Source organism: Macaca nemestrina, chromosome 14, assembly GCF_043159975.1.
Source record: "Macaca nemestrina isolate mMacNem1 chromosome 14, mMacNem.hap1, whole genome shotgun sequence".
NCBI lineage: Eukaryota > Metazoa > Chordata > Mammalia > Primates > Cercopithecidae > Macaca > Macaca nemestrina.
Window position 1 is genome coordinate 112,522,564 of NC_092138.1, and position 15,078 is coordinate 112,537,641.

Here is a 15,078-nt window from a genome sequence, read left to right on the forward strand (position 1 = left end):
AGCTGGCTGGGATGTGGCCTTCCTCCTCCGTGTGCTTGTGCTCAGCTCAGCCTTCCTGCCATCCTGAGTTTTCTTTAAAATTATTTTCATAGTTTTAAAAAACAAATAGCAAATCTGTTTGGAATTAATACACAGTGTTTTATGACCCTTTCTGCTGAATTCTTTTGAAATAGGAAGTCAAAACCCAATAGAACACGGGCAGGAGGCAGATGATTAGTATTGCAGCGTGACAGCACCCGGAATTTAGGTGGCTCGTGCTGGTGAAGAGAGATCCAGGGATCTAATCTGGGAGCTCGTTTAGGGATGATACTTCTCTGTAATTTTTTAAAGCTTTACAGTTTTTCTGTATCAAGCATATATTCCTTTTGTTACTAAAAATTGTGATGGAGAAAGAAATGAGCAGAACTGGGATTATCTACTTCCGTAAGGCCATCTATTGTAACATCAGAGAGTGACTGCAGTGAATAGCTATGTTTATTACCCTAAAGTGGGAAGCCTTGAAACTGGGGCAGTTTAGTGTGGTTTAAATTAGTCACAGTGGAGTGTTTATCTCGAGAGGGTTTTCTGAGAATCTCTCTGCATCTCTGTCTTCCTGAAAATTAATTAAAGGGGTCCGCCAGCAGATCCTAAACACCTGGGAGTTTGTCCTCATGGTGTTTGAAGGTCTGCTGTCTGTACCAGCGCCCTTAAATTGTGACACACCAACATGGGGATGGGTCCCCGGTGCACAGGAGGAGGCAGAAGCACAGGTGCCTGGTCTACCCAGCACCACCCAGAGCAGCCCTGCTGGGGAACGGAGGCTTCCCTGGCTGCACAGGAGTCTGGAGAGATGAGCACTGTTGAAAGCTGGTAATGGGATGGACCACAGAGAGAACAACAGCAGAACCGTGGTGAGGTGACAGCTGACATTGGTCGAGTGCCTACCGAGGACAAGTGCTGGGTCAAGTGCAGGGTCTTTGTTCTCTCGTTTGTTCCTTACAGCAGACCTGAGAGGTGCAAGGTGAACATGGTATGTTCACCTTACTTAACCCACGAGGAAATAGACCTCAAGTCACAGTCAGTGTGGAGTGGAGGTGAGATGCAAACCCAGTGTTTCAGATTTGAGACTGCTGGGGGTGGGGTGGGGAGAAGGCTGGGTGGCAGCGTGGGGCCAACATGTTGGGCTGAGGGGGGTCTGGACTTGACCCTGGTGCGGTGGCGGGGAGTGATGTGGAAGGTGTGTGAGCAGGTGCTCCCTGTGGTCTGTGTTGCTGTGTGAGCCATGGCTCTGGTGGAGGGAGACCCAGCTGACCGTGTGGTTCCGGCAAGGGTTTCACAACTAAGTGCTGGAGAACCCCCCACTGGGGGTGGGGAGTGCTTCTGTGTCCCCACCACATGCCTCAATGCTTGTTTATTTTTTCTTTTCTCTTACTTTGAAATTGTTTTTTCCTACATGTGCTGTCTCCTTGTGGTGCGTGGTCTTCTAGGGGTGGCTTATGTCTCCCATAAGGAAAACTGGGTTACCAGGAACCCCACTTTCCCCACTCTGTTGTTTCCTCAGACCTTATTTTCAGGTTGTTTATTCTTCGAGAGTTTGTGCAGTATTCTGCAGGGACCTCACCCATTGGGGCTTCTGCAAGTAGAATGCGTGGATTGTGCTACAGCTGAGCCCAGCCTTCAGCTTTCCAGATGGGCCATTGCCTGGCTCTTAGGGAACAGAAATGTGGGCGCTTTAGGGCTCTTTGAAAGCCACCTCTGCTTTTCTTTTTCTCTCTGTCGCCTAGGCTGGAGGGCAGTGGTGTGATCTCGACTCACTGCAACCTCCACCTCCTGGGTTCAGGTGAGTCCTGTCTCAGCCTCCTGAGTAGCTGGGATTACAGGCATGCACTACCACGCCCAGCTGATGTTTTTATTTTCAGTGGAGACAGGGTTTCGCCATGTTGGCCAGGCTGGTCTTGAACTCCTGACCTCAGGTGATCCACCTCAGCCTCCCAAAGTGCTGGGATTACAGGTGTGAGCCACTGCACCTGGCCTACCCTTGCTTTTCTGACAGTGCCATATAGGGAGCCTCTGCAAGCTGGAGATGTGGTGGGGGTTGGGTCAGGCTGTCATTGAGTGAGGCAGCAGAAGTGTCCCCTCAAACCCAGCTAGGGTTCCCCCACCCTGGTATGCACACAAGTTCATCATCATCTTGCAATGTATTCATGTCCATACTTACTTTACCCTCTGAAGCAGAAAGCAGCAAACTGTAACCCCGATTGCAGCCCACCTCCTGTTTTTGTAAATACGGCTATGCCCCTTTGTTTATATATTGTCTGGGGTTACTTCCATGCTATGACAGCATCAGGCAGAGTTGAGCAATTGCAGCAGAGAGCTCTGTGTGGCCAGCAAAGCTGAGTACATTTACTGTCTGGTCCTTTACAGACAAAGTTTACAGATCTCTGCTGCTGCAGGAGTGCAGGGTGGAGTCTCCTGTCTCCATGTCCTCAGCTCCAAATGACACAGGATCTGGCACACACACTGGTCGGTAAACATTTGAGTATTTGAAGTAGGTGAGGTCACGTTACTTATGTTAAAGGTTTTTTTTGCCAAACATTGATTGACGTGTTGTAGAAGGATAGACTTCCTTAATCTTTTTTTTTTTTTTTTGGAGACGGAGTCTCGCTCTGTCGCCCAGGCTGGAGTGCAGTGGCTGGATCTCAGCTCACTGCAAGCTCTGCCTCCCGGGTTTACGCCATTCTCCTGCCTCAGCCTCCCGAGTAGCTGGGACTACAGGCGCCCGCCACCTCGCCCGGCTAGTTTTTTTTTGTATTTTTAGTAGAGACGGGGTTTCACCATGTTAGCCAGGATGGTCTCGATCTCCTGACCTCGTGATCCGCCTGTCTCGGCCTCCCAAAGTGCTGGGATTACAGGCTTGAGCCACCGCGCCCGGCCTGACTTCCTTAATCTTGTCCCTAGATTTTGTGGTGATGGTTCTTGACTGAGACTTAATAAGTCAACAGTCCAGTGACCATGTCCTTTTTCGGGCCCACACTGTTATTTCCTGAAGTGTTTATCCAGCCTGCTATCAATTTCCATTCCTGTGGAATCATGATTTTTGCTATGTTTTGTTTAGCAGTGGGATTTTTCCATTCCTTCTATAAAGAGACATTCCACCTTTCTCACTACCCCCAGCCTCACGGCCAGGGCACTTTGCAGCACTCACTGTGTCCCCCTGAGGTCAGCCTTGGGCCTTTGTCACTATTGTGAGTGGAGGAAAGAGCCATGAAATCTCTAGGTGCCCACCTGTGAAAAGAGTAAAGCGACTGGACTTGCCTTGGGTGAGAATCTGGCTGTTGGTGACATGGCGTAAATAAGTTGCTTGTTTTTGAAGCTGTCCAACGCCATCATCTGTGCAGTTGGCCGGAAAGCAGCTGTTGAGCCTGGGCTGACTTACATCAGAACCCATTGCGCCGCCTTTCGTGTCTGCCCCGGTGCTCTCACCGGCAAAGCAGACTCCAGGTCGCAGGGCATCCTGTCTGCAGCCTGGTGGTGTCCAGTGCAGCCTGGGCTCCAAGCCTGGCCCTGCACTTGGTTGCCTTGGGTGCATTTCCTTCCCTTCCCTTTTCTCTTTTCCCTTTCCTTTTCTTGGCGGGGTGTCACTCTGTTGCCAGGCTGGAGTGCAGTGGCGTGATTTCGGCTCACTACAACTTCTGCCTCCCAGGTTCAAGCGATTCTCCTGCCTCAGCCTCCCAAGTAGCTGTGACTACAGGCATGCACCGCCACGCCCAGCTAATTTTTGTATTTTTAGTAGAGACGGCGTTTCACCATGTTGGCCAGCATGGTCTCGATCTCTTGGCATTGTGATCCACCCACCTCAGCCTCCCAAAGTGCTGGGATTATAAGTGTGAGCCACCGCATCCGGCCGGGTGTGTTACTTTTCTATCCTGATTGACTGAACCTTAACGTCCTTCTCTGTCAGACAGGCAGTAGTATCTTCCAGAAAGTGCTGTTGTGAAGAGGAGTAGAGCACATGAGGGCTCAGCAGGGTGCCTGACCCTTGGCGTGCTGGCAGCCACTGATAACCCCTGAATGCAGAGCTGTAGTGGTTCCTGGTAAATGACAGGTCATGCCAGTGCCCTGGTCAGGCATCTGACACTGGCTGGCACTCAAGTGTGGAGTGAACTTAAGCCTGTTACCCAGAAATGGCTTTTGATAAATTACAGGGCAGAGATGTTCCCTCTGGTGGACAGATAGCAGGAACCTGTTGGACAGGCGGGCACTGTCTGGAGAGGCGGGGCTTGGATGTGAAGTTGCCGTTGTTGGCGAATCTTTCTGGTTGTTTTTGTTCCAGCAAAGCCTGGGCGCACTTCTTTAGATTATGTGCCAAAATATGCAACCTGGATTCTTTTTCAATGTTCTTTTCTCCATTCATTCGTTCCCAAATCTATCTTCATACGGGTTTTAAGCCCTTTTTAAATCTGCCTAATGGCAATATTTTCTTTTAGACTGGCAAATTTCAGAATGCTCTAGCTCCCCGTGGCAGTGCCTCTGAGTGGCTGCTGTGGGAAAGGAGGGCTTACAGCAAGGGGGCACACGGGCTGGATTTCTTTCCAGCAGGCGTCACTGGGTTGTGTCTGCTTCATATGTCATACTTAGGTTCCAAGTCAGATTCTGTTTGGGGAGAAAAAGAATTCTGTTGCCTATAGAAGGGAGAGAAGGTGAGGTAAAGCTGTGGCCATAAGCCAGGTTCAACTTATGCTCACCTGCAAGGACCTGGTGCGTCTCTGCCGGGTCTAGTCCCACAGACCTAGGGGTGAGTCAGAACTGGATGGAAATGCCTCAGATCCGCTGGAGAGCTTTTCTCTTGTCTCAGCCGGCTTCCTGCTTCACACTTGGAGGCTCACTAGTGCTTTCTCCCTGCCTTCTGATGGGCTAGCTTAGCTTGGGGTATGCATGTGTGTTGATGGATGGAAACTCGGCAGGCGTTTGAAGTCCTGCGAACAGCGCCCTGGCCTGATGTTTGTGAAAAGCGCTGGCAAGCAGTGGAGCCAGATGGTTGTGGGCGGGGCCAGGCCTCACACTCGGCCTGGTCAGTGGAGATTCCCTACAACGGGAGGAAATCTGAACGATTCTGGTTTATTTTGGAGTTGTGTCCAGTGAAAGGTCTCTCGACTGCTCTGAAGCAGGTGTGCATACACTTTGTAAAGGGCCAGGCAGTAACTGTTTTAGGCTTTGTGGGCCACAGATGGCCTCTTGATTATTTCTCTTCAGGCTGACTAGTTTGCCAGCCCCTCCTCTGAGGGAATGCTGAGGCTGGAAGATTGTCCACCCTTGCAGTCTTCACTGTGGAGAGTGTGATTGTCCTCACAGGGGCTGCTTTCATTCACTGCAGCAGTGATTCGCCTGGTTGCTTGTTGGTATCCTAAGTTTGTATAGGAAATAGGATCCAATCCCAGGCTTACAAGAGGTGGCTGATTCCACAGTAAGCCGTTTCTTTCTTTCTGGTGTTTGTTTGTTTGTTTGTTTAAGACAGATTTTTCCCTCTGTCGCCCGGACTGTAGTGCAGTGGCCCAGTCTCTGTTCACTGCAATCTCCACCTCCCAGGCTCAAGCAATTGTCCTGCCTCAGCCTCCCCAGTAGCTGGGATTACAGGCATGCATCACCACGCCCAGCTAATTTTTTTGTGTGTGTTTTTAGTAGAGACGAAGTTTTACCATGTTGCTCAGGCTAGTCTTTTTTTTTTTTTTTTTTTTGAGACAGAGTCTCGCTCTGTCGCCCAGGCTGGAGTGCAGTGGCCGGATCTCAGCTCACTGCAAGCTCCGCCTCCTGGGTTTACGCCATTCTCCTGCCTCAGCCTCCCGAGTAGCTGGGACTACAGGCGCCCGCCGCCTCGCCCGGCTAGTTTTTTTTTGTATTTTTTAGTAGAGACGGGGTTTCACCGTGTTAGCCAGGATGGTCTCGATCTCCTGACCTCGTGATCCGCCCGTCTCGGCCTCCCAAAGTGCTGGGATTACAGGCTTGAGCCACCGCGCCCGGCCTCAGGCTAGTCTTGAACTCTTGGACTCAAGTGATCCACCCGCCTCAGCTCCCCAAAGTGCTGAGATTACAAGTGTGAACCACCGCGCTTGGCCAGTAAACCCATTTTTTATTTCTCTGGCTGTCAGTTGTCAACACTGATGGACTTGATTTTAGGGTCGGTGCTTGTCTAGGCCACTCCAGTAGATGAGGAAACTGAGGTCTAGAGAGGCCAATAGTGTGCCCAATAAGGGCAAAACTTGATTAAAAGGTTGGGGGCACTGGCTGGGTGCGGTGGCTCATGCCTGTAATCCCAGCACTTTGGGAGGCCAAAGTGGGCGAATCACTTGAGGTTAGGAGTTTGAGACCAGCCTGGCCAACATGGTGAAACCCCGTCTCTACTAAAAATACAAAAATTAGCTGGGCGTGGTGGCGCACACCTATAATCCCAGCTACTTGGGAGACTGAGGCTGGAGAATCACTTGAACCTGGAGCAGAGGTTATAGTGAGCCAAGATTGTGCCACTGCTCTCCAGCCTGGGTGACAGAGTGAGCTTCTATCTTACAAAAAAAAAAAAAATGGAGGGCACTAAAGAAAAAATTTGTACAAGCAGATTAAGTGCAGATGTTAGTCCAATATGTTTCTTGTACTGGCTTCACCAAGGCTCTGTGATTGGAAGGGGTGGAAAACATTTCACCTGGAACATAGAAGGTGCCCAGTTAGTATTTGTTAGGTGGTTGAATTTACTGGGAGGACATACTTCAAGCAACAGTTGTAGACAGACTAACGTCTCTTAAACACAATTCTAAATTTCCCGGAGAGTGTCTCATATTTGAGTAAGGTTTTTTTTTTTTTGAGATGGATTCTCACTCTGCTGCCCAGGCTGCAGTGCAGTGGCACAATCTTGGCTCACTGCAACCTCTGCCTCCTGGGTTCAAGTGATTCTCCTGCCTCTGCCTCCCGAGTAACTGAGATTACAGGTGTGCACCACCATGCCTGACTGCTTTTTTTTCTGAGACAGAGTTTCACTCTTGTTGCCCAGGCTGGAGTGCAATGGCGCGATCTTGGCTCACTGCAACCTCCGCCTCACACGTTCAAGTGATTCTCCTGCCTCAGCCTCCTGAGTAACTGGGATTATAGGTATGTGCCACCGAGCCGGCTACTTTTTGTATTTTTATTAAGAGACGGAGTTTCCCCATGTTGGCCAGGCTGGTCTCGAACCTCTGACCTGATGAGTGATCCACCCACCTCGGCCTCCCAAAGTGCTGGGATTACAGGTGTGAGCCACCGCGCCGGCCCCTTTTGTATTTTTAGTATAGGCGGAGTTTCACCATGTTGGCCAGGCTGGTCTTGAACTCCTGACCTCAGGTGATCCTCTCACCTTGGCCTCCCGAAGTGCTGGGTTTACAGGTGTGAGCCACCATGCCTGGCCCAAGCAAGGTTTTTTTCCTTTTGTTTGCACTAGGGTATGGGAAAGTATGAATCAAACCTTCTTTGAGAAGTGTGGTGTGTGCCAGGTAGTTGCACTGAGAGCTGTGTGTGTTCATTCTACCCTCTGCCCTCAGGCCCGGTCAGCACAGAGTCAGAGAAAGATTTGTTATCAGCGAACTGGTAGAGGCCAGGGCAAACAGATTTTAAGAGGACTTTTTAAGCAAAATGTATCGAAACAAATGTATTTCTGGTCAGTTTTCAGAATTAAATGACATTTTAGTTGGGCATGGTGATGCATGCTTGTAATCCCAGCTACTTGGGAAGCTGAGGCAGGTGAATCGCTTGAACCTCGGAGGCAGAGGTTGCAGTGAGCCAAGATCACGCCACGGCACTCCAGCCTGGGTGACAGAGTGAGACTCCATCTCAACAAAAAGAAAAAAAAATCACATTTGATTTAAGAAATCATTCGATATTGCCAGGCACAATGGCTCACACCTTTAATCCCAGCACTTTGGGAAGCTGAGGCAGGTAGATCACTTGAGGCCAGGAATTTGAGACCAGCCTGGGCAACATGACGAAATCTTGTCTCTACTGAAAATACAAAAAATTAGTCGGGTGTGGTGGTGCACACCTGTAATCCCAGCTACTCAGGAGCCTGACGCAGGAGAATTGCTTGAACCTGGGAGGTGGAGGTGCAGTGAGCTAAGATGGCGCCACTGCACTCCAGCCTGAGCGACAGGGAGAAACTGTGTCTCAAAAAATAAAAGCATTCAATGTGAAATCTAGACATGCTTTTTTTTTTTTTTTTTTTTTTTTTGAGACAGAATCTCACTCTGTCTTCAAGGGGCTCGCAATCTAGCCCAGGGAAGGATTCTCTTACTAATTATGACTTTTGGGGTGGGATAGCAACTCACTAGACCCAGCCTCAGGGAGGGAGATTTCAAATGGCTCATGGACCCCAGGGCAAGGAAGCAGCCAGTTCGTGGGCACTGCGATCAGAATTGGGCCCGTGGGACCGACTCCCATCCTGAGCATTGCTGCCCTTTGCTCTGGGGCAGGAGGCGAGCTCTGGGGAGGGCTGCTGGGGTCAAACAGCTGCTGGCAGGTAACTTGAGGGCAGTGAGTGCTTGGAAGCTCTTTTGCTGGTATGTTTCTTCATTGTGCCAGACTCTCCTACACACTCTAGTACATTCAGCATCCTTGGGCTTGGCCACTGAATGTGGGCGGCCCTCCCGTCATTGTGACATCAAAAATGCTCCTGCACATTTTCAAACACCCTGGTATTCCTTGGCCCATGGCCGCAGCTGAATAAACTGGGATTTGGGTGAGAGAAGGGAGTTAAGTAACCAACCAGGATGGCTGAAGCCATGTGGTGCAGAGAGGAGAATTTCCTTGAAGAAGGGTGCAGTGTGAGCCTCTGGTTGTGTCCCCTGCTCATACAGATTGGACTTATGACCACTCATCCCTTGGCATCCATCTTCTTGCATTCTTCATGAGCATTTCCTGATAGGAATTGCATGCGGATCTGTCTCTCAGTGACCGGTGGATCTTAGGCATCAGTCAGTACCTGTTCAATGAATGAAAGGATGGTTTGCACACTTGCATATTTGACATGGCACCGGCTCAGTCAGTGTCTTTGGTCTCACTTGTTTTGGCCTCTGTTTGTAATCGATTTTCACTCCTTGTGTTTTATTTGGATCATAATAGAGTTTTTTTTTTTTTTTTTTGGATGGAGTCTCACTCTGTTGCTCGGGCTGGAGTGCAGTGGCACGATCTCGGCTCACTGCAAGCTCTGCCTGCTGGGTTCACGCCATTCTCCTGCCTCAGCCTCCCGAGTAGCTAGGACTACAGGCACCTGCCACCATGCCTGGCTGATTTTTTGTAATTTTAGTAGAGATGGGGTTTCACCGTGTTAGCCAGGGTGGTCTCGATCTCCCGACCTAGTGATCTGCCTGCCTCGGCCTCCCAAAGTGCTGGGATTATAGGCGTGAGCCACCACACCCGGCCCATAATATAGAGTTTTATCTTTAAAATCATCCTTTGGGGTACAGATTGCCGCCCCACCACATCGCATGTGTTCCTCCTGGCCTGCATGGTGTCAGAACAAGATGGTGAAATGGCAAACCTTGCTTCCGCAGCTACTACCAAGTGCCTTTTACCAGACAGTAGTAAAATGACGAATTGTAGGTCATTGAGGGCATGTTAAACATATGCCTTAATTATTGCTTTAGCTTTGTTTTCCAGTGAGAAGTGATGGTCACTTACACAAGTTTTCTTTTCTTTTCTTTTTTTGAGACGGAGTCTTGCCCTGTTGCCCAAGCTGGAGTACAATGACACAATCTCGGCTCCCTGCAACCTCTGTCTCCTGGTTTCAAGTGATTCTCCTGCCTCAGCCTCCTGAGTAGCTGGGATTACAGGCGTGTACCACCATGCCCAGCTAATTTTTGTATTTTTAGTAGAAACGGGGTTTCACCATGTTGGTCAGTCTGGTCTTGAACTCCTGACCTCGTGATCTACCCGCCTTGGCCTCCCAGAGTGTTGGGATTAGAGGCGTGAGCCACCGTGCCCGGCCTACAAGTTTTGTTTTTTAAGAGATGGGTTCTTGCTCTGTTGCTCTGGCTGGAGTGCAGTGGCCTGATCATAGTTCACTGCAGCCTCAAGCTCCTGGGCTCAAGTGATCCTCCTGCCTTAGCCTCCTAAGTAGCTGGGACTACAGGTGCATGCCAGCATGTCCTGCTAATTATTTTTATTTATTTGAGATGTAGTCTCCCTCCATCACCCAGGCTAGAGTGCAGTGGGGGCAGTCTCAGCTCACTGCAACTTCTGTCTCCTGGCTTCAAGCGATTCTCATGTCTCAGCCTCCTGAATAGCTGGGATTATAAGCATGCACCACCATGCCCGGCTAATTTTTGTAATTTTAGTGAAGATGGGGTTTCACCATGTTGGCCAGGCTAGACTCAAACTCCAAACCTCAGGTAATCTGCCCACCTCAGCCTCCCAAAGTGTTGGGATTATAGGTGTGAGCCACCACGCCTGGCCTATTTTAATTTCTTTAGACACAGTGTCTTGCTGTGTTGACCAAGCTGGTCTCAAACTCCTGGCCTCAAGCAGTCTTCCCACCTCAGCCTTCCTGAGTAGCTGGGGTTACAGCCATGAGCCACTGAGCCCATCAAGTGTTTTTGGTTTTTGGTAAGGAAGCTTAGAACCTATTGCCACGGTTGGGTATGGAATAAAAAGCAGTGAAGCTCTTAGTCCTCAGTGCCTGCTGGCACACAGGCTCTTGGTGGGCACTTAGTATTTGTTTTTGTTGTGTTTTTTTTTAAGATGGGGTCTCGCTTTGTCACCCAGGCTGGAGTGCAGTGGTGCAGTCTTGACTCACTGCAGCCCAGGTTCAAACAATTCTCCTGCTTCATCCTCCTGAGTAGCTGGGATTACAGATATGTGCCACCACGCCTGGCTAATTTTTGTGTTTTCAGTAGAAACGGAGTTTCGCCATGCTGGCCAGGCAGGTCTCGAACTCCCGACCTTAAGTGATCTGCCCGCCTCAGCCTCCCGAAGTGCTGGGATTACGGGCATGAGCCACCACGCCCAGCCAGACACTTAGTATTTTGAGTGAGTGAGTGAGTGAGTGAGTGAGTGAGTGAGTGAGTGAACTGGTGAGGAGAGCACTAGTAGACTCATGGACACCTGTAGAACATTAGAAAGTAGCAGAGGAAGGTCTTTTCAGGGTTGTCCCTTGAAAGGGGCAAGTACAGATGGCATAGCCCCCTTGTGGTCTCTCCCTTGCCAGCCCTGGGGAGTTCTTGCTCTCTGTTTTCCATGCATGTACCTTAGAGAGCCCTTTCGTTGCCTAAGCAGATGTTTTCTCTCTGGGTACTAGTTGTTTATTTCGAAAAGTGCATATACCTGATTATTTCTGAAGGCTAATACTCTGGTTGCCCTCCTTTGATTTGGTTTTGCTTGTCCTTGGGACTAACAACCATGGCATAAGTGGGTTGTGTACCTCCCCTATTCTGCTAGTCTTATTTTCAGTGTTATACATGGACGTGCTACAAGTACTGAGCATTTATTTTTCCATCTTGAGCTGTCCTTGACTTGGAGAGGGCTCTGTTGAAGTTTACATGTCAGTGTGGTTGGTGTGCAGTAGGCTCCAGCCAACTCAGACAGAGTGAGAGGAATTAACAGCAGGTAGGGATTGGGGGGTACTCCACAGATCGCCTCGGGGTGTCTACAAAATGCCCTGTAAATGTGAATGAACAGCATATGAGTGGTGAGAGCAGTTTTCTAAGGACAGTCCAAAGCTGTCTTCAGATCTTTAAGGAGATCCATGATTCCTAAAGGATTCACTTTGCTGGATCAGAGGTTCTGCTGGAGTGACACTCTTTTTTTTTTTCCTCTCTCTCTCTTTTTTTCCTTCTCTATTTCAAAGGCAGATCGGGAGCGGTGCCGAGAAAAATTTCCTTACTAGATGACATTTCATCGCAATGTCCGATCGTTTGGGGCAAATTACCAAGGGCAAGGATGGGAAAAGCAAGTACTCGACTCTCAGCCTGTTTGATAAGTATAAAGGAAAATCAGTAGACGCGATTAGATCCTCAGGTAAGGCCCGAGGTTGAAGGCCAGTTCCTCAAACTTTCTCCTAGTGACAAATCCCAGAAACCCAGAGTCCCTCACCTGGGTAGACAGATGTGGTCCGTGCACACCAGGCTTGTGGGCATGCATGTAGAATCACTCTCTACTTCGTGCTTGAGGTGTGATTTCAGAGCCTTGAGCATCCTGACTTCCTGTAGTGGAATTTTCTCCATTTATTACCTTATTGAAGCTGGGGAGATTTTTTTTGTTGTTGTTGTTTTTGAGACAGAGTCTCACTCTGTCACCCAGGCTGGAATGCAGTGGCATGATCTCAACTCATTGCAGCCTCCACCTCCTGGACTCAAGCAACTCTCTTGCCTCAGCCTCTCGAGTAGCTGGGATTACAGGCGTGAGCCACCACGCCCAGCTAATTTTTGTATCTTTAGTAGAGACAGGGTTTCCCCATGTTAGCGAGGCTGGTCTCAAACTTGTGACCTCAGGCGATCCACCTGCCTCGGCCTCCCAAAGTGTGGGGATTACAGGTGTGAGCCACTGCGCCTGGCCAAAGCTGTGGATATTTTTATCCTGATGGGTAGAATGGGACTTAATAGGCACTAGTGTTACCCTTTTGTTTTTTTTTTGAGACAGAGTTTCACTCTTGTTGCCCAGGCTGGAGTGCAGTGGTATGATCTCAGCTCAGTACAACCTCCACCTCCTGGGTTCAAGTGATTCTCCTGCCTCAGCCTCCCAAGTAGCTGGGATTACAGGCATGAGCCACCACGTCCAGCTAATTTTGTATTTTTAATAGAGGTGGGGTTTCTCCATGTTGGTCAGGCTGGTCTCGAACTCCCTGCCTCAGGTGATCCGCCCACCTCGGCCTCCCAAAGTGCTGGGATTACAGGCATGAGCCACTGCGCCCAGCCAGCGTTATCCTTAAAGAATTTTAAAAATTGTGTTTTTAAATTTATTTATTTATTTATTTATTTATTTATTTTGAAACCGGGTAGCTGGGATTACAGGCATGTGCCACCACGCCTAGCTAATTTTTGTATTTTTAGTAGAGAGGGTTTTGTCACATTGCCCAGGCTGGTCTCGAACTCCTGGGCTCAAGCGATCTACCCACCTCAGCCTCCCAAAGTGCTGGGATTATACGCGTGAGCCGCCACGCCTGGTGTGTTAATCAGCCTTTTTAGCTTTCATGGTTCCTGATAATTCTGGAACTTGTTGGAAAGGTTCATGTTGATCCTGTTCACACCCCATGAAGAATTCATGAATGTCGAAGGGTTCCTGTTCAGTCTTGGTTTGGGTCTAGGTAGAGGCTGTCCCTTTAGTCCTGTAATGAGACCAGAGCTGTCTCAACTTGCAGAGAAGTGGTTCCTCTGTGAGCTGGAGGTTCCTGGGCCTGGCTTCTCACCCATGTTGTAAAGTCCCCAAGCCTTGTCCTGCCCACTAGTGAAATGGAAGCCTTTGTACAGGTTTCAGCAGCTCCTTTGTCCCTGTAGTCTTCAGTGCACAGCTTGTAAAGTGACTAAAGTGACACCAAACACTTGTTTGTTCCACTGCTGGTCTGCCCTTTGTTTTTTGTTTGGTTAGCTTTGTCATGATCACTTAGAGTTTGAAAGAACAGCTAAATGCATCCGGTCTCTTTCCTTCTGTGACCTTTTTGCGCGGTGTCTGTTCCGTGCCCCTCTCCCTGCAGTTATTCCTAGACATGGCTTACAGAGTCTTGGGAAAGTTGCCGCAGCCCGGCGCATGCCACCGCCTGCAAACCTGCCGAGCTTGAAGTCTGAAAACAAAGGAAACGACCCCAACATCGTGATAGTACCCAAGGACGGGACGGGATGGGCAAACAAGCAGGATCAGCAAGACCCAAAGAGGTAAACGGAGGAGATGGGTGGTGAGTGGGAGCTGGCACTCCAGGGGTGGTCCAGTATCCTTCCCTTTGGCAGACTAATCCCAGCCCTTTGACCACTGCAGCACTAGTCTTTGCCGTGGCAGAGCTGGAAAACTGGGAGATGCAAATGAAGCCACTTCCTCTCGGGCCCTGGTGCTTCGTGTGTTTCTTGTTCCCTGCCTTCATTTTTTCTGGGTTTTAGAGCCGATGGAGCAGCACATCTGTGGACAACCTTGTCCCCAGTGACCAGTTTCCCCCTGTGCCTTATTAGGAAAGGCCTCATCACCCCAGAGGAGCTTATGTAATGACTCAGAGCCAATTCCTGTAAGAAACACTGGACAGAGCTGGGGCTTGAGGACTTCATTCCTGGTGGTGGGTGTCCCTGTGAGCTGAACTCGGCAGAGAATCATGCAGCCTCCCTAATCGTGGGCCCAGCAGCTTCCCAGACAGAGGAGACTTCCGCCGTTGCTCTAAACAGACCCAGTCATCAGAGCCAGCACAGGACTTCCAGAAGCCCTAGGGGGCCGAGGGCGGCATGGTGGTGTCATCAGAGAAACAGCCCCTGTGTGGTGGGCTGAAAACACAGGGCCTGGCTGCCTGGGGCCCACTTGGATGGCTGTACCTTTGTCTCCTACTGCAAGTCCTCTCTGAGTGTTCAGCCAGTGCTAAGACAATTCAGGGAAGGGGATGTGTTGAGGGAGGGACAGGGCCTTGTTGAGGCTGGCAGGCAGAAACCTGCTGCTGGGGTTTACCTGTTAAGGAATGTGAACAAAGCTGTCTGGCGGCAGCGCCCTCCTGGCCTGCATCTCTGGTGGCCTCCGTGCTGACGTGGGAAACTAGACGGCAAAAGGGACCCAGATCTCAGGCTGCCAACCCCCGCATCCTTTTCTTTCAAGTCTATGCTGGAAATGACCATGGCAGCTTTTATAAAATTGTTGCCTGTAGTTACTTCAGACAAGATGTAGAGAGTGAGCTAGTTATTCAGCTAGATGATTATAAAGTAGTAATCACAATAGGGCCTTAGAAGTTATTTTTAAAATGTTTCTGACAGTTTGCTTAAGGATCATATTGATGGGCGGTATAGCATGACTTTTGAAATCTACCAGCCCTACGTGGTTTCCAGCTAGACCACTTATTAGCTTGATGGAACCTGGCGAATTGTTTGACTTCTGAGCCTCAGTGTCCCCCCTTGAAGTAGGAATGAT

General features: G+C 49.6%; 1 protein-coding gene across 18 annotated transcripts in view; it reads left to right on the forward strand.

Moving 5' to 3' along the window:
• Window positions 1–15,078, forward strand: part of LOC105464051 (proline rich coiled-coil 2B) — a 133,393-nt gene that overhangs the window by 53,543 nt on the left and 64,772 nt on the right. For 15 of the 18 annotated variants that reach the window (XM_071078463.1, XM_011711674.3, XM_071078460.1 and 12 more), the window contains exons 2-3: window positions 11,837–12,006; window positions 13,679–13,856. In XM_071078463.1, coding sequence (XP_070934564.1) covers window positions 11,892–12,006; window positions 13,679–13,856 — 293 coding nt within the window. In that variant the 5' untranslated portion in view covers window positions 11,837–11,891. Of the gene's footprint in view, window positions 1–4,759; window positions 4,775–11,836; window positions 12,007–13,678; window positions 13,857–15,078 lie in introns of those variants that run through there. The other 3 variants (XM_071078469.1, XM_071078454.1, XM_071078461.1) reach the window with 2 other exon arrangements.